We start from the raw sequence: 26,011 nt of genomic DNA on the forward strand, positions 1-26,011 counted from the left end.
CTCGACGTCGTGGTTAGCAGCAGCTCTTTCTATCAGGGCATTGAAGGCCGCCGAATCCTCGGTCGGGGACGTCTTGGCCGCGAAAAGTTGAGCGTCCTGACCCCCCTGCGGGTCCTCCGGGTCGCCTCCGGCGGTCCACGGAACGTGCTCCTCCTCCGGATCCGAGTACGCCGGATAGTCGTACTCTGCATCCTCGTCGTCCGCACCGGCTGCGACGGAATGCGTCGGCGAGTACCCCAAGGTTTGTGGGGACATAGGTTCCACCAAAGCCGAAGAGCCCTCGGAGTCCCGTTTGTTCTTGAGAGGGATCTTAAAATGTTCCAACGCCGGCTCCGTCGTGATCTTCCTTTTGAGGAGCGACAGTTTTCCGGTGTTGGCGTCGATGATTACCTCACGACGTTCCTCTTCAGCAAGGGGTTGGAGTCGAAGCTTCGACACCACCAAGGCCGCTTTAGGTGCCAATACCTCCTTCGAGGGTCCACTCTGTTTCGGCGCGAAGGCCTTTGGCGTCGACTTGGGAGGAAGGGTGAAACGGATAGGCGTCTGCTCCTTCGCAGGCTTAGGCGTGAGCTTCGGCGCCACAGTGTCCTTTCGAATCCGCTGCAAGGATTCCTCCACCTTCTTCGTCAAGGCCGGAGAGGGCTTGACCGGCTCGACATGCGCCTTCTTCGGGGCCGAGGCCCCCTGGCCACGCTCGTCGTCGCCCAGGCGCTTCTTCGGAGCCGACTTCGGGTTCACGACCCCTTTCGGAGCCGACGCAGCCGCGTCGGACGATTTCGCCTTCGGTACCGACCCCGAGGACTTCGGGTCGGCCATCTTGGCGTGGCTCTTCGAGTCGGCCATTTTGGTTTCCTTGGAAGTTGACGCCTCCAGAACCTTCTTCACCAGCGCAACTTTCACTTTCGGTTTCGCATCCAAGGGTGCGGGACCAGTTGGCTTCACTTTCGTTTTCTTCGACGTAAGTGATTGTTCATAAGTGTCCGTGACCGGGCCCGGAGGCGGGGACGTAGGACTCATAGTTAGATCTTGGGTAAGGCCCGAAGGCGATCCCTCGACCTGGGCCGTAGGAGGGGTAATAACCCCAGAGTCTCGTTGGGGATGCTCCTCCTCTGAGCTATCACCCATAGTGGCAAAAGCCTGTTCGTCGTCCCCTACCTCGTCGGCGACTTCGTCAAAGTTCTCCGCACCTTCGTCAAAGTTCTCCGCACCTTCGTCATAGGTTTGACCTTCGGATGCGGGATTAGAGTCCGAACCTTGCACGTCGTCTTCTCCCTCGACAGATTCTTGGAAAATGTCGTCTAGTGGGGGCGCCGTAGCCGATAACTGAGCCTGGAGCCTGTTAGCCCGGCGAATCTTTAAAGTCTTCTTGCTCCGGAACTTCGAACACGCCATACAGGTGTCCTCGCGGTGATCCGGCGACAAGCAGGTATTGCACACAGGGTGCACGCCGAGGTGTGAATATTTAGAGTTACACACCGGGCACTTCTTAAACGGAGTTCGCTCCATAGCAAGAGTGTAGTGTAGGCCCGTCCGCGCCGAAAGCACGTGGAAGGGCAGCAAGAGATCGGAGCGGAGAGTCAGAAAGAAACCCGTACGCAACTATACCGACGCCCAGCCTAAAGACCTTTTGGTCTCGAGTAGAAGTTGAACAACTATCGGGTCCGACAGAGGGAACCGAAAACACATCCGAACCCAATGGCGGAAAAAAACAATCTGGGGATGGAGGCGATGCCCATGCGCACTGTAGTCCAGGGGAGGAGCCACCTATCTCGTGATACTTCGAAGACTCTTCCAGGACAACAATGTGCAATCATCCGGACCCAACACTAGGTGGCGATCTATGCACAGATATGAATTTAGCAGCCCACATGCCTCGAACTAGGGCGCCACCTAGTTACATGGCTCTATAAGGCCATACGGACACTCCATCTCCCCTCACTGCAACCGCTACATCAGAAGTGGGAAGCGGAAATAGGAAGGGTATTGAACGACAGAATGTGAGGCGGCCCTGGAATATCCTAAAAAAGTATCCAGGAATGCACGCTTCCGCAATATACAATTCAACATCCTTCACAGGGCATACCTTACACCCCACCAGCTCCACAGATTCTATCCAGACACAAATTTCACCTGTCCCTGATGTCAAGTGCCAAGCGTGAACTTAAAGCACATGTTCTGGGATTGCCCTACCCTTCATGACTATTGGGACCGGGTCCACCAGACACTCAAACCACCAATATCACAACTTTTTTCCACCTGGGAGGCGTGCGCCCGCGGAGTATTCCATAGACGGAAGACTCAAAAAACACAGTATCACCTTTTTATCCCTCGCCATCCTCTTAGCGACAGGCCCCCCGGTAGCAGCCTGGATAGGAGCCTTAAAAAAAAATGGGGGGGGGGGGGTTTGGAAGGCGGAGGAGGTATTGCGGGATGAGGTAAAAAGGTACCCGCAAACATCCAATCTCCCTCGAGTGGGCACAACTACTTTACACACAAAATCACCCCTGGGAAAGAGTCAGTGAACTCCCAACCCCAGGCCTCGCACATACCCCCTGTAGTACCCAACGTAGAAACTTCAGGGCGGCAGAAATGTACTTAGGCTCGCATCAACGCAGGAGATATGCCTGCATGTCCCTCTATCATTGTGAAAATACTCCATCAGAACTGCTTCGCACCTTGGCCCCCTCTGTATGTCGGAACATAGGTTACAGGATAACCACACTGCAAAGAGACAAAACCACCACCCACACTGCAGATCATACCCATCCACACCTAAACAGTTATAGGTAGGAAGTTCTACACCGAAGTTATAGTTTTAGCGTTAATTTATTGGGAACGTACTCACTCAAGAACAGACATCACACACTGAATGAACAGACATACACAAGCAGTGGGGTAATACAGGTCCAGTCACCACCTGCAACAGATACTGTAATGGTCACGAATGCATAGCAGTGAGAGACCACCCTCCACACGACACTCCCCACTGCTGGGCGATTATACTAGATGAATGTTGATAGCAAAAAGGATAGTTAAGCTACGCCAGATCCACACCTTAATGCAATTGTAATAGTGTATAACGAAAGTGCCAAGATGTATGAACTTGCTTATGAAAACCTCAATAAACAAATTTAAACAAAATAAAAATCTTTGGCGTGTAACTCCCTTGCCCTGACAAGAGTTACGGTTTCTGCCTGGCTTTGGCACAAGCCTTTGCCAACCAGCAATCCCATTTCTAACAAGATTGCAGGGCCTTCCTTCCTTCCTTTGCTACCAGATGACATGTTTTCCCACCAGTTCTGGATGATCTGGACACTGAGCGAGCCTGGGCACCAGCACACAAGACCAAATCAGAATGACCACTTTTAGGCTGATACTTCGTAGATCCTAGCACAAGTATGTGAAGCATGCAGCAAAGGTATTGTGCAGTGGTCACCTGACAAGAAACCTTGACATTCCAGCTCATGAAGGCAAATGAGGAGCTGAGCTGATCCCAGGAAGACATGGAGACATTCTCCAGCTCGGAGAATTTGAGATTCTAATAATGTAGCTTAAGACAGGACAAAAAGTCAGAAATATCTTCTGGACAAATACATAAACCTTCGGGTTAAGTGAAGAGCAAGAACATTATGCACTATGGACAACTTGGTTTGACTGGGACAGGAATATCAGTTCGAACAAATAAAGGAATGTGTGTTTTTCTTTCTTTAATCACGAAATAAAATTCCCACAGTGACTGGAGATAATGGTCAACCATAAGAATAAAAACAACTTGTGGTACCAGAATTTCTATGGTATTGCCAGATCCAACAGAGCTTTTGTTGGCCACAGAATCCAGCAAGGCCCCCTCTGGTTTTGGTAGGATAAAACTTCATATGGAACGTCATAAAATCAGACAAAGCATTGCTTTTGGTGAGGTAGCCTGAGAAGAGCGAGGCATACAGCAAAGAGCCCCAACTGCGCCTCCCTTGTGACGGTTTTGGGTCTTGTATCCTACTGTACACCCATGGTGCCCAAACTCAAAAGGATTGTTCAAGCGTCGTTTTTTTAATCCAAATGCCATCCGAAATAAATGTTTTAGCAGCATTTGTACACCTCTGATCAGCTTGGAGTTCAGTCCAAGCACAACAGATTGGATTAGGTACTTATAATAAAAGAATACTAGGGCTGGAACAAGGACAAGTAATTTGTACAACTGGACATTCACAATCTTTTGGGTTTGTAGTAGCACCAACATGCTAAATGAGAAAAGAATATCAGATATTGGACGCTCGACACTGCCTTTGAACAACCTTAACAGATACATTTTCTATTAGTTATGCTCCCAGTCCAAGCTCACTACCGTTTTATTTTACAGCACGATCTTGCAGTTGTAGAGAATGAAAGATAGTTCCCTTATACTGAAGTAATGTAAAGATACTTAAAATGTTCACTTACTGGAGTCGTTAATTCTGGTGTAGTTATCGGAGTATAAGCGCTGTTTAATTTTACTCCACTTCCAAGATCAAAGTCACAGATTTTCACTGGTGAAAACTGGGAGGGTGGTGAGAAGAAAAAAAAATAACCACAAAGAAAAGACCATGAAACTGAACAATGTTTTGAACGTTTATATTAGATTTATATACTCATCAACACGGTGAGAAAACCCTTTATTCTCCACCCCGATTTAAGAAAGCAAACTAAAACGACTGGGTGTATTGGCAGAGCTCCATGCAGGGCATAGAATAATCCTAACAAACCAACATAAATTTACCCTCATTTCACACAGTAGGAAACGGGAGTAAACTGAATATTAAAATATTGACATCCGAGTGGAAGATGAAGTAGTAGCTTTTACTTATGTTACAGCTGTGGGCATGCTCAGAAGTAGCCATAACATTCCAGCATATGTGGTAAACATACACTGAAATTAGTGGACATTGGAAATATTCGAAAGCGGTATTGGTCAACACTTCCAGTACAATTAAAGTACAGAGATACAAGTTTATGAAATTCAATAATTTTGAATCACACAAGATCCTAGCAACATAGCAAAATGTATAACCATGGATATAACGCATGTAGTTAAAACACCTTAGTGTGAAAATTGCCAGGGTGGTCTATTGGCTGCTTTCCTATTCCAGCCTACATCTGAGCACAGGCGTGCTTTGTCAACAATGCCAGTTCTGTTGAAACGAATAGGAATGTCAGATTATACAAAGATATAATGAAGAAAAGTTAGGATTAACCAAACGATCCTTAAACTGCAGTAGCAAATTAACCTACCGAGTTTGGAGAAGATCAGTCAAGGAAAAACGTTCATGACAAAGTTCTAGTTCAAATGGGGGAGGGGGTGAAGGAGATGTGGACAGATGTCCTGCATGCAGACATTCAAATTAAAAACAAGCATTAGCAAAGCCAATCGGTTGTATGTTGTGTGAACAACATTAATACTACAAACCTATTGGCTTTACCAGTCATTGTATTCTAGCAGCAATAGGGAGCAAGAACAAATAAAAGCAACAGAAACAATGAACAGCTGCTGCACAAAATATATAAGTAACTTCTTTTCCAAAGCATCCTATTTTTCCTGCTACTTTTTCGCCTGGCTCCACAGTCCTGCCCAGCTGCTCAAAGACGGATTTCAAATGTTCAGCCAACCAAACACAAGTTGTGACAACGAAATATGTAGACTGAAATCCAAGACGAGCGACCATCTTTTAGACAATGGATGAAGGGTCCAAAGCAAAAGAGGCCAAGGGCAGGAGGCCAATCTAAGCTCGTAAAGTAATACAATACTTCACCGTGACGTACTATACATTTTAAACCTAATCAGCAAAGACTTCGTTTGAAATCTGGAAATGCGAATCTGGAAATGCAACTGCATGCACTTTCATAACAACTGCCAACTTCAAATGTACATGTTACAGATTCAATTACTGAGGTGACAAATGTGAACATTAGGTTAGTTTCTTCATGCTAATTTCAAATTGCTTTAACGTATATTAAAAATATGAAAAAAGCACCTTATCTTCAAATTCACACAGAATATTTTCAGGCTTCAGGTCTCGGTGGGCAATACCTAGAAAACATTAAAAAAAATTAGTCTTAAATTATGTTGTGGAAAATTGGTCTATGATAGATAAGCCCCCCACTGCCCCCCCCCCCCCCAATCAGCCTCTTGAACGTTCACAAGTTTGTGGCAATCCATGATAACAGGCAAACATCTCCACTTAACCCCTTCGATGCTGATGACTAGCTCAGCTCGTCATCACCCACAGGTGGCGTGTGCTGATGACGAGCTGAGCTCGTCATGTAACTCAGAATTTTGGAAATCCCAGCACACAGCAAAAAAAACGCTAGCAGTCAAGGTGTTAAAAAACAAAATGAACGTGCAACTGGCCTAACCAGACACGTCCAACATAGGCAATGGAGGGCTGGGTCTATGCTACATATTCAAGATATGCGTCACGACCTACTCCACAATGTCCAATGAAGTGTCCAGAATTATAAACAAACACTGGAGGATACTGAATTGTGGCAGTCTGGACCTAGAGAAACCGATGCATGCACATCGCAGAGGTAGAAACCTCAAGGATATACTGGTCCACACGAGACCCAAGCAGAATCCCTTGACTAGGCAGACCACAATTGGACTCAAAGGACATTTTCCTTGTGGTAATTGCAGCAGTTGCCATCTTACACAGAAAAACACCTTAACATTCAGTAATGGTACAACTTGGGAACAAAGGCAATTCACAAATTGCAATACGAAGAATGTCGTATACATGCTCACATGCCCATGTGGTTTAGAGTATGTAGGCATGACCACAAGGCCTGTAAAAACGAGTGGGTGAACATAAAAGCAACGTACGCTGCAAAAAGTCAACCACCAAAATGGCGTCCCATTATTTAGAAAATTAACATTGTTTGAATGATTTGCGATGGACCATAATCAAACACATGCCATCAGAAACAGGTCTGTTCCAGAAAGAACAACGATGGGTGTTCCATCTGGGTTCTCACACCCATGGTCTAAATGATGATGTTCCCTGGGGCCAGCTGTCGAATTTACTTTAATCCGGGCCATGAACCCTATATCCTCTGCTGACTCACCACTAACGTGTTACTCAAAGGAACCGACTGGCTTTCTCCACTTACATATGAAAACACACTGTAGTGACAGTCCACCTTTGCAGTGTCATAAACCAAAGCACACCTGTGTTTTACATTAAAACTACCTGTCATCTTCCTTATAATGGCCCAGGACTCTTTACAGGCTCATTGAAATCGTTTTTCCTTTAATATAACGAATACAGTACTTTCACCGAAAGGCACATTTGCGCTGTACTAGGAGTAGCGTAACCGCATTGAGATTTAACGCATGCGCATTAGAGATCCCTAGCGAAAGGCACAGAGGCGTCTCGAACACGCATGCTCCTCGCGGACCGCTATACGTCAAAGTAACGATCTGGCATACGCATGCTCATATCAATCTTCTTTCCGCGCATGCGCCCCACGAGCCGTCCACACTACAACGCGGCCAAATCCTTACGTATACCTAATAAGGAGAGGCATTTAACTGGCCAAGAAACGGATTACCCATGTATGGGCTTAGTGCGCATCCGACAATTAACTTATTACCAGTTAATTAAGGAATTCGAGCATATATAAGATAGGGCGCACTCCCATAGCCATTACCAGCGGAGCAGCGTAAGGGGTAGCACAGAGGTAACTTCGTCCCGATTCTGTGAGTATTGAGTGGACAAACCAAAACACCATTCTCTACTCAAACAGTGCGTACAGAATACTGAAACCGATTTTTTGTCCATATAGATTGTGAATCTAGCAACTAACCCCGACATTCTTGTAATGCTCATGAAGCCAGAAAACCTTGCATAATGAGTATGACCAAAGTGCTTCTTTTAACTCCATGTGTGTCATTTCTGTTGTGCGTCTTGTATGTCCTTTTCCCTTTACAGGATCAATGCATCATTGGTGCTCCAGGTGACTGCACCTGTTTGAGCCAGCCTAATCCGGGCAACCAAATTTATATTTTTTTGTTTTTTGTTCTTTCAGGTCATGACACTGCATGGACTAATACCGCTGTAGGCACATTATAGCCTTAGCTAAAAGTGAGACTATTTACAGTGATAAACTATTTACACATTTAACAGAGAAACATGAGTAAGGGGGGGGAAGTTGTGCCCCCGTCCTGAAGGAGCACAAGCTCCGAAACATGTCGACGCACACCAGAGGTAATGTCCATAGTTACGACAATTAACTACCTCAAACTGCACTTTTTATTAGTACCAGCCCGAGGTTGTGAATAAAGTTTTCCTCATACCTACGAGCCAGGTACTTTTTAACCTTCACTACACCCCACCACTCACATTTAAAATACCCAACCACTTCCATCACACGCACCACACATCGTCTATACTTTCAGTGCTCCCGCATAGTCGCATCCCGTTAGAGGGGTGCGAAGACCCCGATGATTAAGCATGACACCAAGGGGCCTGTTGGTGTGTGAGGGGTATTTTACAAAACACTGAGTGTCCCCCACATCTGTGGTCTACACTCTCCCTGTCTACTGTGAGTAGGATTATTTTTGTTTATGTAACAGTGCCCGTGGAGTGAGAATCCTATCTCGATACTCTACCTCCCTTCTGTTATTTTGCACTACCCTAAAGCCAGCCCGGATAACAAAAAGCTGTATGCTGCTAATCAAAGAAATGCTTTAAATGTCTGCCCCCTGAATACTACTACCTTACAGTAGGTTTCTCACATGTATTTAAAAATCAGTGTATGAAATGCTGCTTACACAGACTGGTGCCAAATGAAAATAGACAACAATGGAACTATACCCGACTGAAAGGTAGCCCTTTGAGCCGCTGACATATCTGCAACGTAATGGGAAACACAGGCTCCACCCCCAAATTTATTAGCCAGTAATTCACCAATCGGATAAACACAAGGAGATAGACGGAGTGCAGAAACTTTTCAGACACTCACCCCCAGTCACAGATCTGGGTTCAATCCGGTCCAGAGTCCTGTTCTGGCTTGACATATCCCATGAGACATGGTCAAGAGTGATTTGCATATGGCCGGGCCTGAACTGGGGTGGCGAAGTGAACTAAAGAATGATGATGGATTCAACCTAGATCTGTGACTGGGGTAAATTGAGAAGTGTCAGCGCTCTGTCCATCATTACCTTGTGCTTGCTTTGATAAAAAGCAATGATAAGGAAAAATGCGCATCGTCACTTTGCTGACCATTAGTATCCACACATACCTCAAAATCAAACATACTGCACAATTTACTGCAACTTTTGAGCTTGTACTGGAATACAGGAAATATATTTTGCCAATAATTTAGTGCATGTCCATATTAAATTGTCATACAAGGCTGAAGACCCTGCATACTTGAGGATCACACCCTCAAGCCAGACTTGAGGACCAAGAAAATTATGTCAGCACCAGAAGGCCAACAGACAGACAGAGAGAGCTGCGATTTTAACAAATGTGCCCCCGAAATCCAGACACCCTTCTATTAGCCCAGTGGCTCTCGTTACGGGGCCATTAGAAGGGGGGTCCTCACAGCAGGCAGGTGGGGTGGTGTGTATTTACACTCGTCACCGCCCTGCTGCGCTGTTCTGTTTTACATTCTGAGGTTGAGGGGACTCACCTGGCCGCTGTGGAGCATTGTCAGATTGCGGATCGTCGGCGGCCCAGGTAAGCTGCTGCTTCTGTGTTTGGTACCCACCGCGTGCCCAGTATGCGGCGGGCCCTGGGGTCACTGTTTTTAGGCCCGCCGTACACATGGCACGCAGCAGGCCCAGCTGCTATATTTCTTCTGACAAATGTTTTACTGGGCCCACTGCGTGCCCAGTGTGTGGCATTGCTTTTGGGGCATTTATTCATTAACATGTTTATGTCCTATACGTAGCCTTGAAGCCAAAGTGTCTACATTGTAAATAAGTATAAAAGGAAGAGAGGGGCTCTTAATAACCCGTAGGGAAATGGAGCACCAATATACTGAAAAGTAAAACAAGAAGTTTTTCCCTATGGGAGATATTTCCTGCTCCTAAATCAGGACTCAAACTAACAAACACAAACCACAACATTCATTTTGTCTTGCATCTTGTGGAACGGGAGAACACTTACCAGAAAGGAACACACCCAATCTGATTAAAAAAGTATACAATTTATTGTAAATAAAAATACAAAGATATCAATGAATAATCAATTAAAAACATGAAATACGCAGATAAAATACACAAGTAAAACCACCTAATGTGGATGTGGAGAAATTAATCAAAAAAGACACTAGTATCTGTCTTTGTTATATCATTTTGGGCCCTCGTTTGTCAACAATGGGGGGAATAATATTCTTTGGACCAAATTGATTGTTGGCAACGTCGAATATGACTTGGCAATTGTTGGCGACGCGTTTCGGAAGCTTAAATTGATAATGGCTTCCTTCCTCAGGGACAGTCTCTATATGTATTCTCCACAGATTAGTATCAAACCATAATGATTATATTTCCAGTAGAAATCTACCAAATGTGTAGTATTCCTGTGATGATCGCCTCTAATGGTCTCAGGCTTCCACAATCCTATCTCGATGTATAGGAAAGCACCTTTATTCCAATTCAAGTCTATTTAAAAGCTTATTCAGTAGTGGACTTGTCGCGTTCCTTGCGTATTTCACAAAGGGGGCGTACTCAATTTGATGCCTCCAAGTCAATCTTAGTGCTGTGTAATACGATGGTTGCGGGGTCAAATTCCGAAATGGGGGTTCTTTTGCACAGCCGGGTAGTATCGTGCACGTGGCTATTGTGAGCACACGGCTGTCTTTCCCGGAGCTGCTCTACGTGGCGTCTCTGCGATCACCGCTTCGCGTAATGTTATGTCGGAAATGATATAACAAAGACAGATACTAGTGTCTTTTTTGATTAATTTCTCCACATCCACATTAGGTGGTTTTACTTGTGTATTTTATCTGCGTATTTCATGTTTTTAATTGATTATTCATTGATATCTTTGTATTTTTATTTACAATAAATTGTATACTTTAATTAGATTGGGTGTGTTCCTTTCTGGTAAGTGTTCTCCCGTTCCACAAGATGCAAGACAAAATGAATGTTGTGGTTTGTGTTTGTTAGTTTATCTCCCATAGGGAAAAACTTCTTGTTTTACTTTTCAGTACATTGTAAATAAACCAAATATACATAGCTTCATGTTGTTAAATAACAAAAAACGAAGATATGCGTTTGTTGTAGGAAAAAATGGTCAAATTAAATGTCGCAAAATTTCCATATTTGTGGCACTACATTTATTGTTGTGCCGCCAAATTTGCTAATTCATGCAGCTAAATCCAGGGGGGGGGGGGGGGGGGGGGGGGGGGGGGGGGCGGTTTGGCTAATGCATACCTTCTACACCACACACTTAAACGGACCAACTGTCAATGGAATCATAAGCCATTGGCCCTTGAGATTTCTACGGAAAGTGATTGTTGTACAACAAGTGAAGGAGAACCAAACGACAGACCAAAGGTGTTCCAATGTGTTCCATCAACTGTACCACCCCATGATGGTCACCCTCCCTCCCTCCAAATCGCAGACTAGTCTTCAAACGCAATTCGAATTAGAACTGCTCAATATCAACTGAAATGCACATCCCTAAATATTTCAAAAGAGCCACAGGAGTGAGGCTAATTGAAAGCAGGAGCTAAATGTATGTCAATTTTCTTCATTTATACAATTCGGTCAAATTTATTTCACAGGGATCACCCATTTTATAGCAGTGAAAATGTAGTAGTAAGCACAAGCAGCACGGTTGTTGGAAAACTGATGCAAATTCAAATAAACCCATTTTAAATTATTTAACAGATCTGAAACACTCCGAAACACTCCATGAATGCTATTCTTAGAGTGCATGTTTAGAATATATGGTTATGCAGATTTAATTTCAGATTATTACCTTACCACAAAACCATTTAAGATTATCCCCTCATCCTAGGCTCACACTTCCAGCAGCAGCATTACAATGCATTTCTGAGGTACACAAAGCAGTGTAATGTGTTGTGCTAAGAAACCTTCCCAGATTATAACTTTAGGAATGTATTCTATTGGCTTTGATGAATAAGTAGCAGTTCCAGCTGGTAAAGTGAATGAAAGTGGAAATGGCAATTTAGTATACCAAGTAGAGTACACTGAAGGAGCACCACATTAAACTATCAAATACCACAGCGCAGTGGTCTGGGCCATCTGAGGACCATCAACAGTTCCTCACCCCTGCATTTTAGTAGGAGCCCGGTCAGGAGATGGACTGCCAGACAGCAGTGGGAGGACAAGTTCTGAGATTACTGCTAAGGTATGCAGTGGATGAGTGCATACTTTAAAAGTACTTCTAACTCAAACAGAGGATGAATAAATGACTGAGAAAAGGGGGTGGTGGTTTGTTTTGCCCTGTTCCCATCATGCACTGGGACAGGAACAGACTAATTTGCATATAGCCAGGTTCTGAGCTGGGATAGTGCAGTGAGCCTAAAAAACTGTGTTGGATCTAGCCCTGATCTCTTGACTGGGTGAGAGTATTCTGCTTAATTCAGAGACTCTGTCCATCACCACCCCTGTTGTTGAATAAATGACTGAGCTTTCTTGGTAGGAACCAGTGGAGGATGTGACGGAGTCGCATAGTCACTTAAATCACTAAGGAGTGTCTGGAGCAAGTTATCTTAAGCTTCAATGGTCTTAACGTGATTATAGGATGTCGCAATGAGGTGCGTTACACCGGGAGTCATTACTCAGATGTAAAATAGGAGTTTAGACCTGCAGTGTCTAAGTCAGATCTCTTGAAGTGAAATGTTTCTTAAAATTATTATTTCTACATGTAAATTTATAAAGCACATATGGATACACTTTCATAACTGAAATTCCTTTTGCAAAATATATTGTAATTGGTTACTAATTCCTAGTACCACATTTGCACATTAAATGCATTTGATTTTTTTTAAAATTACTAAATTAGTTTTTTTCTAAATGAAATAAAACTAACCATAGTTATTTAATGCAATTGTATATATTAAATAGTTCCAATCACAATACAATAGTACTTTCATATTAATTCTATTACATATAGTATTTTTAAATAGTCACTGTACGAAAGTACCATTTTTTGCATGGTTGCCCACTTTTTGCTAGACTGCTGATGTACTTAGAGCGTGTCCTGGGTCCCTGCAAAACAGGTACACATGGCCTAGGTGCTTTCCCTAAACTGCATTAAACACAAAACCCAATTGGCACTCATGTCCACAGGTCAGTCCCTTGTAAATGGTACCACAGGTACCAAGGGCACTGTGGCCAGTGAAGGCCTCTAGGGGCTGCATCACTTATTGTGCCACCCTTCGAGGCCTGTACCTTTACACACAAAACTGCCTTTGCAGGCTGTATGTTTTGGTGGCAGAACAAAGTGAACAGCTGACATGGCACACATCCTGGTGTGCCATGCCTAAAACCCCTGCCCTGGCATAGGTCAGCCACCCCTCTAGCTTGGTGCACTATACCAGTGGTGAGGGTACAGGAGCATGAGCCCTGTACCGCTATAGTGTGTAAGCCAATTCTTAGAAATTGTAAGTGCAGTAATGCCATTGAGTATATGGTGCTGGGAGTTTGTCATTACGAACCCCACCTCACCATAATGGCTTTAATGAAAACTGGGAAGATTGGTATCCATCTTCTCAGCACATTAAACCCATACTGATACCAGTGTGGGATTTAATGAAAAATGCACACAGAGGGCATCTTGAAGATACCTAGTGAAAAACGACTTGACAGTAGTGTCCAGGCTGAGTGGCTGCTCATAAGCTTCCACCACCCCTAGGTAGAGACCTTGCTGCTCTCGGGGGTCTGGAACAATGCACATCCTGGGATAAGTGGTACCAAACCTCTCCCAGGATGGGCAGGGTCCACAAAGTGGAAGCTTCGAAGGCTTGCCGCTTTTGAGTGCTTCCCCATGCCTCTGGCTGCTTCCAGCAACTGGCCCTCACCGGTTCTGGACCCTCCCCCTTTGGGTGGGAGTATCAGCGGGGAAAAGTGCCAACCCCACCCCTCAGGTGAGGGAGGTGAGGTGAAGCACACTGTCCCCGCCATCTTGCAGATAGGGACCAAGCCAACCAGAAAGGCATATGCCCCCCTCCCAGTGGAGGGTGGCATAATAAGTGAGGGGGCACCGTACCCCAAGGAAGGAACCCATTGGTCCAAAACTCTACTTACCAGTAACGCACCTAAATCTAGTATTATGGGACAATTCTGAACCTTGCCTCCTCAGACAATAATCAACAAGGAGAAGGACCAAAGAAGCCGTGCTGAAATGCCCAATGACTTGGCCCCAGGCCTACCAACCAGTCCCCCACCTCGACCCTACTCCAGCTAAATTCCAGTGTCCTGCAGCCAGCAGCCTCAAGAACCCAAAGGACCTGCCCTGCCTTCCAAACGCAAGACGGTCTCCCGTAAGCACCGGATTTGCTCACCAACAAACTCTGGCCACAGCCAAAATCATGAGTCTGAACAACTCTGCACCAGACCCCTGTGGCCAGAGTTAGAGCGGCCGAACACCATGAGGTCACCCCCCCCCGGCGATTGTGACCTAAGAACTGGTGATCTTACCTGCCTAGACACTCCAAATGACGCGCAGTCTCAGGAATACCCCCACGACCAGAGCTGGTAAGAAAACCAGACACCTAAAGACACCCCTGCACCAAACACCCGACTGCCTTGGGGTGGCCCAACAGACAGTGTCCCAGCATCCTAACTTACCTCTCCAGCTGGTAGTCACCTCCAGAAGATCTTCATATTTTAGCATGCAGTCTGTTGCAACCGGAGAATCCCCATTGAAAACAGGCCATACAATGCCAAAACAGCACCCTGCACCCAGCCACCGCTGCCAGTGTACTTTGGGTGCCAACTCGGATTCCCCCTTTGCCCTAAGTCTAACACCAGGAGCTTTGCTCCCACAACCTTGGCGTCCGCACGTCAGAGGGCCCCCCCAATCACCCATTGGATAACATTGGGCCTCAGAACTCTCCACCCGGCAGTCCTAGTGCCGCTGAGGGAGTTTCAAGAGTCCATCCTGTCCGAGCCCTGGTTCTAACCCCAGAATACAAACAAGTACACCTGCAAAGTTTTAACTTCATTTTCCTTCATAGGCATACACGGACAGTTTTTCCTTGAAAGTTGTTTCAAGTGTGGAGCTGGTTTTGTATGAGAACTTGAAAAACTGTAAATAACTAAAAACTGCTTTACTTACCTCTTCTCTAGGAAATGTCCCAGTGTCATATCTAGGCATCTCACGGAGTAGAAAAAGTAATCCATAACGTAATCTGAAAAGTAATCAAAAGTAAACCGTAATTTCCACTGTATTGAAGATTTACAAACCTGTAACAGACATTTTCTTTCAGCTTGCTTGTATTTTCAACCTACCTTGACAAGTACCATTTAGACTTCTGTGCCAGGCTTGCTTCTAGAAAATTATAACAATATTTTTTATACAAACAAATTGGGCCGAGTTTAGTCTTTGTGTGTGACATCTTTTGCTGTCAGAGTGTGTACAAGGAGTAGTTTCTGTCCTGTAACTCCATTTCTGTAGTAGGGGCATCTCTGTTATAGTCATAATCTAGTGAATAGTCCCGCCCATGTGCGTGGACCCCGGCAATCAAAAATAATCTCTTGAGTTGTGAAATCATGCAGACCCTGCAAGACACTTAAGAGAATTTAAAAGCAAATAATGCAGCCTATATCCACAGGCTACACTGTACAGTACTTCAACTAGAAATTCCACCAAACACCACACACAACCCAGCCTGCAGTTTCTACCATAGAAAACCTTGCCGCCACCAGTAAAAGACTCTGGAATGATAGAGAGGAAGGCATGGACAGACAAACCCCTTATGCTGCCATTATGTGGCTTAAATAGGATACTGTGCCTTTAAGAGAACTTTCCAGAACTTTCTCCCAGTATCCCAGAATGCATAGCAGGTCCCTCTTACTTTCAGTTCTTTTTGAAGGCGTAGCACGCCAGACCTGTAGCATTTCTTACATGAAGAATTATCTCCACCGGGGAGGAGGGCGGGCGCTTATGACTATAACAGAGATACCCCTACTACAGAACTGGAGTTACAGGACAGAAACTACTCCTTCTGTAGTAGGGGATCTCTGTGTATAGTCATAATCTAGTGAATAGAATGGCAAGCCCATCCCCACACCAAAGGGGCGGTGGAGAAAAGAAATTAACAACACTATTGTGCGAACAAATTCCGCAGCGAAGCCTGTCCAACCTGAGCATCTGCCCTGGCATCAGTGTCCAGACAGTAATGCTTAGCAAAGGTATGAACCGACTTCCAAGTGGCTGCTTTGCAGATTTCAGCTATCGGCACGTTACGGAGCAAGGCTGTCGTGGCAGCTTTGCCCCTGGTGGAATGAGCCTTAGGCTTACCTCCTAAGGTCTTATTAGCTTTTTGGTAACACAATTGTATGCAGGACACAATCCACCTAGAAATGGACTGCTTAGAGGTAGCAAGACCCGTCCTGACTGATCCATAATTAATAAACAACTGGTCAGACCAACGAATATCTTTGGTTTTATCCAGATAGAATTTCAACACCATTCTAACATCCAGGGAATGGAGAGACCTTTCTGCTGGAGATGAAGGATTCTGAAAATATGTAGGCAAAGTTAGTCTGGTTGACATGAAAATCAGAAATAACCTTGGGAAGAAATTTAGGGCGAGTACGCATAACCTTAGCAGCATGAAATACAGTATAAGGTTCTTGGCAACACAACGCCTGAATTTCACTCACCCTGCGGGCCGATGTAATGGCCACGAGGAACACCGCCTTCCAGGACAGGTGCTGCAACGAAGCCTTATGAATAGGTTCAAAAGGCTCCTTCATCAACCTGGACAGCACCACATTCAGTTCCCATGAAGGCGCAGGAAGCCTGACAGGAGTGAATACTTTCTTCAATCCTTCCAGAAAATCGCTGATCATAGGGGTCTGGAAAAAGGAAGGGCATTTCCTGTAGGCAGTCAATGCAGCGAGATGAACCGTAATGGAATGAACATTAAGTCCAGACTGCGCCAAATGTAGAAGGTATGGAAGGATGACATCTTCGGGTCATGGTTCTTAGACTGGCACCAAATACAGAACCTCTTCCACTTGTAAGCATAGTAAGTCCGAGTGGAAGGTCTCTTAACACCTTCAGTATGTCCATTCAATCCTCGGGCAGATTCTGATGGCCATATTGCACTCTCAGGAGCCATGCCGCCAAACTCAAAGATGCGAGGCTGGGGTGTAACATCCGTCCTCCGAACTTCATGAGAAGGTCCGGCCTGCACGGCAGCCGAATGTGAGGAAGGAGAGACCAGTGAAGTAGGTCCGTGAACCACCCTGTCTGGGCCATTCCGGGGCAATGAGTATCATCCGAGCCCTGGACCGGGCCAGCTTGATGAGCACCGCCGGAATCAGGGGAATGGGAGGAAAAGCGTACAGAAAGCTGTTCGACCAGTTCATCCATAACGCATTCCCCAGCGTTCCCCGCTGGTAGTACCTGGAGGCGAAGTCTCAGCATTTGCTGTTTTCGGCGGTGGCGAACAGATCTACATCTGGAGTTCCCCACCTTGCGAAGACTTCTCCTAGTACTTCGTCGTTTACGACCCATTCGTGGTTTTCCTGAACGAGTCTGCTCAGTGAGTCTGCCTGAACATTCTGCACACCTGGCAGATGGGTAGCCGTTATAGTCAGTCCTCTGTCGCAGGCGATCTGGCACTGGCTCATAGCCAGAGTGCGTGATCGAGCCCCCCTGCTTGTTGAGGTAATACATTGTGGTGGTATTGTCCGTCTGTACAAGCAGAGAGTCGGTCTGGAAGGACGGAAGAAAGGCATGTGAACAGCTCTGAGTTCCAGGAAATTGATGCGATACGTGGCCTCCATGGGTGACCACGTTCCTTGAATTTGTAGGTTCCCGGAGTGCGCTCCCCACACCAGGAGAGAAGCATCCGTCACGACAGTCTGCGAGGGAATGTCCTTGTGGAAGGGAACCCCTCTGAGGAGATTCTCCGCTGAACACCACCACTTCAGAGACTGAAGAGCATGCAGAGACAGTCGTATCTTGTCCCAAGATCCTTTCCTCTGATCCCACTGGTCTTCCAAGCACTCCTGCAGCGGTCTCATGTGCAGCCGTGCGTGTGGCGTCAGAAAGATACAAGAGGCCATCGATCCCAGTAGAGAAGACACCGTCCTCACGGTTGTAGATGGAGTTGTCATAAGAGCCTGAGCCTTCCGAAGGAGAGAGAATCGTCTCTCTTCCGAAGGAGACACGCTTGCTGACAGCGTATTGATGGAGGCTCCCAAGTACTGTATGCATTGGACCGGAGTCGGGACAGACTTGGACATGTGGATGTGCAACCCCAGCTTGTTCAAGAGAAGGTACGTCTTCTGGAAGTGTGCTCGCACTTCCGAGGAGGATGCCTTGATCAACCAATCATCCAGGTACGGGTAGACCAACACCTTGTTCTTCCGTAGGTGTGCTGCTACCACCACCATGAACTTCGAGAATGTTCTCGGCGCAGACTGTATTGATAATGATTGGCGCTCACTTGGAACCGCAGGAACTTCCTGTGTTTGTGTGCAATGGGCACATGGAAGTACGCATCCTGTAGGTCTATAGCACATAGCCAGTCTCCCTGTTGCAACTGAGGATAAATCTGATGCACCGACAGCATGCAAAACTTTTCCCTGCGAATCCATTTGTTTGCCTGTCGCAAGTCCAGAATTGTCCTGAACTCGTTCTTTTCCTTCTTGGGAAGCAGGAAGTACCGGGAGTACAGACCTCTTCCTCTCTGAGACAGAGGTACGTCTTCTATCGCCCTTTTCCTTAACAGGATATCTGCTTCCGCCCGACGCTCGGGCAGCTGAAACTGCGAGCTGACCGGTGGAATTGCTGGAGGTGGGCTGGTGAACCGAAGACTGTATCCATTGCAAACAATATTCAGCACCCACTTGTCCCGAGTAATTTTTCTCCACTCTGCCAGAAAAAAATTGAATGCTTACCCCTACCGGAGTGGGTAAAAGATCCGGGGACAGTAAGTGCTCAGGGCCTAGACCCGGCCGGGCCTTTGGTCGCTGGAGCCGATTGTTGGCCTCCTCTGCCCTTCTGGCGTTTCTGGAACGGCTTACGGAACTGTTGATGTTGCTGTGACTGTCCTGAAGGTTGGCCACGTCCTCTGCCCTGCCCACCGAACCGCCATTGGAATGGGTGGTACGATTTCTTCACCTTTGGGCTTTTCCAGGCCCACAGCCGTGAGCGTTCGGCCTCCGCCTTCATGCGGGCCATTTCGTCATCCGCATGTTTCCCAAAGAGGGTCTCGCCAGAGAATGGAAGGTTGGCTACCCTCTGCTGTGCGTCCGGTTTCAGTGACGTAAGGCGGAGCCAGGCGTGGCGTCGCTGGTTAACTCCATGGCAAAAACCATGTGCCGCTAAAAGGGATGAGTCTGCTGCAGCGCTGATAATCTGATTCGCTACCAGCATCCCTTCATTCAGCACTTCCTGGAAGTCCTCCCTCTTCTCGCGGGGCAAGTGTTCGGCAAACTGCTGGAGGGAGTCCCAGAGGGCGCGGACGTAGCGTCCCAACAAAGCCGTGGCACTCGCAGCCTTCATAGAAGTCGCTGATGTTCCACATACTTTCCTTCCTGCTGAATCCATCCATCTAGACTCCTTATCCGGGGGAACCGTGGATGACGGGGTGGTGGCATGTTTGCGGGCCGCCGTCACAATCACAGAATCCGGAGGAGGTTCCGACCTTAGAAAGGCATGGTCCGAATCGGGAGCCCGGTACTTTTTCAGCAATCTCGATGGAGCCACCTTCGTCACCGCAGGGGTGAGGAAAAGGGCCATGGCTGGTTCCTCCAGGCCCGGCAGCAGTGGACGAGACAGGTGTTTCTGGTGCAATGTCTCGAAAATGACTGATGTCTTAGCGGTAGGCACCGTCAAAGATATGTCCAACTTTGCAGAGCCTCTCAAAAAGAAATCATGGAACGCCACCAGGTCATCAATCGGAGACACCCTCGTGTCCGGTGATCCTGACAAGGTCGGAGAGTAGTCCCTGAGGACCTCGTGTGAGAGCGAGATCTATGTCTCCTATGGTGGTGTCTCGACCACGTGGACGATCTGTGGCGCGATCGCTCCATCCTCCTAGAGCGAGATCTGCCAGCCCGTGGCCGCTCCACAGGTTTCAGTGGGGGGGTAGGGGGGGGGGGGGTTCCTCCTGGGGTCTAGGTTTCGGTGTCTCCTTAGGAGGCGTCGGCAGAGTAGGTAATGACGTGGACTTCTGCGGAGGGACCAGAGGTATCACCGACTGAGGGGCAGGCCCATGTGGTGGAAGCGGTGGTAGTGGTCGGCCTGGCGGAAGTGGAGGGTCCTCCTTAGGTACAGGCGGAGGTGGCGACCTAGGCCGAGATGGTGTATACCACCGAGTACACCAAGCCCAGTGACCCCTTCGGCGAAGGGGGCGGAGATCCAGCCCCTTCAGAAGGTGATCGCTTCCTCTTGCGTCCTCCACTAGATCCAGTCTGACTTCTGGCGCCAGAACTCATCTTGCGCCGCTTAGGAGAGGTCGATCTCTTCTTCCATGGAGTCGTACGCCGCCTCCATGACGTCGTACGCCGCCTCCGCGACGTCGAACGTTCAGTTTGACGACGAGCGTCGATTCCTCCTTCTTGAGGTCCTAGACGTCGAGGAGGTCCTAGACGTCGAGGAGGTCCTAGACGTCAAGAGCCCCTCAACGTCAACCGTCGTCTCGACGGCGATCGGCGGTGTCGCCTCGACGGCGAGCGCCGATGCTTGTCGCTCAGTCTTCGACATCGATAGGTCGACTCAGACGTCGACGATGACTATGCTGTCCACCGTGGTTTCGGCGGCCTCTCCAGGCCCTTCGACGTCGAGTCGTCACGCCGTCTCGACCCGGAACCCTGGGGAGACTGGGAACACACAGTCGTCATCCCTCTCGACGTAGTCGTCGATGCAATCGACGCCGACGGAGACCAGGACAGTTTGCTGGCCTTCCTGCCTCTGGGGAGCCCCCCAGAGGCCTCGGCAGAGGGAACCTTCCCAGCCCCACCTGCAGCCTACAGACGTCTCTCTTCAAGGCCTTGAAGCCTAATCTTCAGCCTGTCCCTCAGGGTCCTTGCTGAAAACTGCTGGCAGATGTCAGTCTTCAGGGACATGTTCTTCAGGGAGACAGACGATGCAGACGTGATGCAGACGTCGTGTGGATCACTCTTGGCCTTCTTCCTTCCACATGCTGGGCACTTGTCAAAAGACCAGGCATTTTAGAGCCCTAAAACGCCTGAACCAACACAGGAGAGAAGAAAAGCACCAAGAAAGCTAAAAACTTTTATACAAAAGTGACAAAAAATCCAATAAACCCTTGAAACAAGGGAGAGCTCAATGCCAGGGTCCTGTTAGCAGGAGCCAGAAAAAAGAACTGAAAGTAAGAGGGACCTGCTATGCATTCTGGGAGAAAGTTCTCTTAAAGGCACAGTATCCTATTTAAGCCACATAATGGCAGCCTATGGGGCTTGTCTGTCCATGCCTTCCTCTCTATCATTCCAGAGTCTTTTACTGGTGGAGGCAAGTTTCTCTATGGTAGAAACTGCAGGCTGGGTTGTGTGTGTGTGTGGTGTTTGGTGGAATTTCTAGTTGAAGTACTGGACAGTGTAGCCTGTGGATATAGGCTGCATTATTGGTCTTTAAACTCTCTTAAGTGTCTTGCAGGGTCTGCATGATTTGACAACTTAAGAGATTATTTTTTATTTGCGGGGTCCACGCACATGGGCGGGACTAGTCACTAGATTAGGACTATACACAGAGATCCCCGACTACAGAACCAATACTTAACACTAACCTCTGATAAAGCCTTACTGCTCGCCCACACTACCACAGAGTATAAGGAGCCATCTACTTTTACCTCTGCCTACCTTTTGGGTTCCACTGGACTCTGCACACTATACCCCATTTTTTGTTATAGTATGTAGAGCCAGCTTCCTACAGTCACTCAGCCTCAAACCCTTCAATTAAGTACACTAAAAGTCACCTTACATGCCAAATCAGTACCCAGCCCTAAACCCTAAAAAACCCCAACACTATCCACTCCAGAATGCTAAAAGGCCCTACACTAAATTACTACCACTCCTAAAACCGAAACAAAAACCCTTCTCACTCAAAAAAAAAAATAAAAAAAAATAAATAAAAAAAAAGCACCTCTTCAGTTGTAGGACCTGGCAGTTTTTGCAGGGTTATCCCCCAACCTATAAACTAGACCTCCTAGTTGGTCTGGCCAGTTTGTTGGCTTTAGGACTCTCGTAACTTTACCACTGCTAGCAAATGTGCATATGATCGGTCTAAATTGTATTGGCGATTGGTTTATCCAGGATTGGCAAATCTGATTTAAAATGTGCCTAGTAAAGTGCACCAGGTGTGCCCAGATCCCGTAAATCAAATGTTACTAGTGGGCGTGCAGCACTGATTGTACCACACACACACATGAGAAGCGCTCCAAATGTCTCATACCTGCCACTGCAGTGTTTGGGTGCAGTTTTACACTGCAATTTCGACCTGGCTAGTACACCTACTTGACAGCCACAAACCTTCCCTTTTATTACATGTAAAGGCACCCCTAAGTTAGGCCCAAGTTAGCCCCATGGACAGGGTGACGTGTATTTATAATGTGGGACATGTGCTGTTGCGTTTTACATGCCCTAATAGTGAAATACTGCTAATTTTGGTTGTCACGATTGCAAGGCCCATCTCTACAGGTGGGAACATCGGAATTGCCTTGAAATAACAAGTGCAATTTACCCTTTGAGAGCAGATAGAGGTTTGGAGTTTGGGATCTCTGAACTCACAATTCAAAAATAAATCCTATGGTGAAGTTTTTTTTTCTTCACATTTCGTGTTTTAAAATGTCACTTTTAGAAAGTGGCCATTTTCTTGCTTAATCATTCTGTGACTCCGCCAAGCCAGACTTGTATTTTACAGACTGGCAGACAGTTGAGCTCTTGTGCTTTCACTCTAGAAAGTCACACAAAGGGAGCAGAGGGGTGCCTTGCATATCCTGATGAGCGATCACCAGGCTGATGGGTTTTCCTGAGCTAGCGTGTTGGGAGGAGTTGTCAGACACCTAAAAGGAGCTGTGCCTGTCCCCACACAAAGCAGTGTCCACCCCCTGTAGTATCAGGGAAAGGCAGGCTCTTAGGCTCACTTCAAAAGGAAAGTCTTTGCAGTACACACTTCAAAGGCAGAAAGGGGTATAAGTATTAGACCCGGACACCCCAAAAATCAGAACACTTCTGGACAGAAGATATTCTGCCAGGGAGAGCTGGATGCTGTAAGAGGGACTGCCACTTTGCCTGTTGCTTTGTTGTGCTGGCCTGCTGCTTCTGTACTGGGAGTGAAAGGACTGGACTTTGCTTTCTACATTCTGCTTCCAAAGGGCTCCGCTTCCAAAGGGCTCCAAGGACATTTACATGCTTGCCTCCTGTTAAGTAGTTTCAGGGCAAAAGACTTCACCCAACAGTGCCTAGGCTCTTCTGTGGAGAGCCTAGACTTGCCAAGTGGTGCTAAACCCAGTCCCTAGGCCCTTGTCAGTGGAGTGTAACCTGGTGAAAATCCATGTATCGACCCACTATGCAGTGGGGTGGGTTTGGGTTTGAGAAGAAAAGAAATGCATAGCCGTTGAATAGACAACGCGCCTGCTTCGCAGATGTGAAATAGGCACAGCACCTGCATCGCAGTGTCTCAATTTTTGATGCTTTGTCCCTCTTTAGCGACATCACCCCAGAGTAAGGAACAGTGGCCATGTGTCCTGAGATAGACGCAATGTCTCCCCTACCGGTAAGGAACAGACGCATCGAATTGCTTTTCCTGTGCTTCACCTCCTCTGCGCCTAATTAGTCTTGGATGCATTTTGATGCATCCAAAGTACTTGGTGCTAAAATAAATGCATCCATTGATGTCTATGAACTAAACTTGCTTAGTCTTTGAAAAGTGATATCTTGACTTGTCTATGTTGGATATTTAGGTATGGTTTTATTCAGATAAATATATCTGATTTTTCTAAACTTGTGTGGACTCATTTTGTTGTGTTCTCACTGTGTGTATGTAGAAATGCTTTACACATTGCCTTGCTCGTGCCGAGCTACCAAGGAGGTGAGCTGGGGTTATCTTAACTGTGTGACTCCCTTACCCTGACCAAAGTGAGGATACCTATGGAGAATGTGCAACCACTCAACTAGAGACATTATTTCTAACATCTCAGTAAAGCAAAAAAAAAAAAAAACACACACACCTCATGCCTACTCACACCAGAACTCTCAAAACCTTTTCACTATGCACCCCTAAATTAATATAAGAAACTCCTGTGCCATAAGCACCTTCCACCTCTAAATTAATGTTCTACTGTGAGAAAGTGGCTCTATATATATACTGGACTAGAAGGAAGTACAGTATGTATAGAGTACACCAACCCCAGAGGTATAACAGAGGTTAAAGTTAGAACTGACCTTACTCTACAAAATGGTAGCTTGGTCTAGCAGTAAGGCAGTACCAGAGGACAGTGTAAAGCATTTGATGTACACACTCCGTCAGCAAAAGGTTTCATACACTCAAGGACTGAACTCCAGGCCAATTGTTTGTATATCCAAAGATATGGTTGTTTTATTTTTAGAACCAGTTATAAAAATACACTTTTCAAGTTACGAGTGTTCTCATGTAAATACTATGCAGAGGAGCAATAAGTTTGTACACACAATAATCACAGGTTAGCTAATAAGCAATACAGCTCTGAACCACACTCTAGCATTGAGCTCAATGAGTTTTCATAGGAAAGTACAGTTGATTACTTTGGTAGTTCCAGGACTAGATCTTGGATTCAGTCCTGGGGTCCAAGCTGAAACCAGATTAGCAAAAACGTTCTAGTTAGTGATGATTTTTCCTGAATATAAAGCGGTTTTAAAAAGTTCACACTTAGAAACTTTGAGGTGATTCTCACAACGTTCACTGGGAGGAAATTCAGGTTACAGGTAAAGTACGATCGCGTTACTTTTGTAACCCAGCACTAGTCTCCTAGGGCCAGCACTGGGGGCTTAACTCAAAACAGGTAGGTAATTGAGTTTCAGTATTTTGTACGATTTTTAAAGAATATTTGCAGTTTTCAAAAATAGATAGAAGAAATTTCATAGAAAAGCAGACAATGGGTTCCTATGGGGAAATACAGGTTACTAGTAAACCCGCAAGGGATTACTTTTGTGGTTCAATACTGGGCTGAAAGGTACAGTACTGGCTTCTCTTCTGATCACAGGTGAGCGTTTTCGAATTTGGACTTTGGCTGAATTTATAGGAATATTTTCAGTTTTCAAAACTTCACACTTTGACCCATTTTTTTTACTCGAAAATATTCCATGTTATCCAATGGCCGGTAAGTGAATTACCGGTTTCCAGGTGAGTACTTGGTTGGTGAAGTTAGTTCTGTGCATAGACTCAGGGGTCCCCCAGGGCCAGGTGAGTACAGTTAGTTCAGTCCCAGCAGCGCAGGGGCGGCCAGGTGCAGAGGTAGGTAGACCCAATGTTATCCAATGAGGGAAAGGGGGCCTTCAGTTTGTGGCTGCTGGCTAGCAGGCCACGTGGCTCCGGGAGCTGGGCTCCTGGTCACTTGCTCAGGGCAAGACGGAAGTAGGATAGGGCAAAGAGGTCACAGCCAGCGGCACTCTGGCGGGTGCGTGCAGGGTGCTTTTGAGCAGTCGGGCGCTCAAGGTTATCCAATGAGGATCTTGAAAAAGAAACAAAGGCTGCAGGCTCGGGGACGGTGACTCTCCAGGGTCGACCAACACTTCGAGAGGTAAGTTGGGATGATGGAGCACAGGTAGGTACCCCAAAGGGTGGCCCAGTGGGCCGTGGTGTCTTTGGGTGTCCGAAAA

At 46.7% G+C, this 26,011-nt stretch overlaps 1 protein-coding gene across 6 annotated transcripts in view; it reads right to left on the reverse strand.

Moving 5' to 3' along the window:
- The window catches only part of MKNK1 (MAPK interacting serine/threonine kinase 1), a 237,830-nt gene that overhangs the window by 113,933 nt on the left and 97,886 nt on the right, over positions 1 to 26,011 (reverse strand). For all 6 annotated transcript variants that reach the window (XM_086952367.1, XM_086952369.1, XM_086952372.1 and 3 more), the window contains 2 exons: positions 6,006 to 6,061; positions 4,438 to 4,533 (listed from right to left, as the gene is read on the reverse strand). In XM_086952367.1, the coding sequence (XP_086808493.1) occupies positions 4,438 to 4,533; positions 6,006 to 6,061 (152 nt within the window). The remainder of the gene's footprint in view (positions 1 to 4,437; positions 4,534 to 6,005; positions 6,062 to 26,011) is intronic.

Source organism: Lissotriton vulgaris, chromosome 1_1 (assembly GCF_964263255.1).
Source record: "Lissotriton vulgaris chromosome 1_1, aLisVul1.2, whole genome shotgun sequence".
Taxonomy (NCBI): Eukaryota; Metazoa; Chordata; class Amphibia; order Caudata; family Salamandridae; genus Lissotriton; species Lissotriton vulgaris.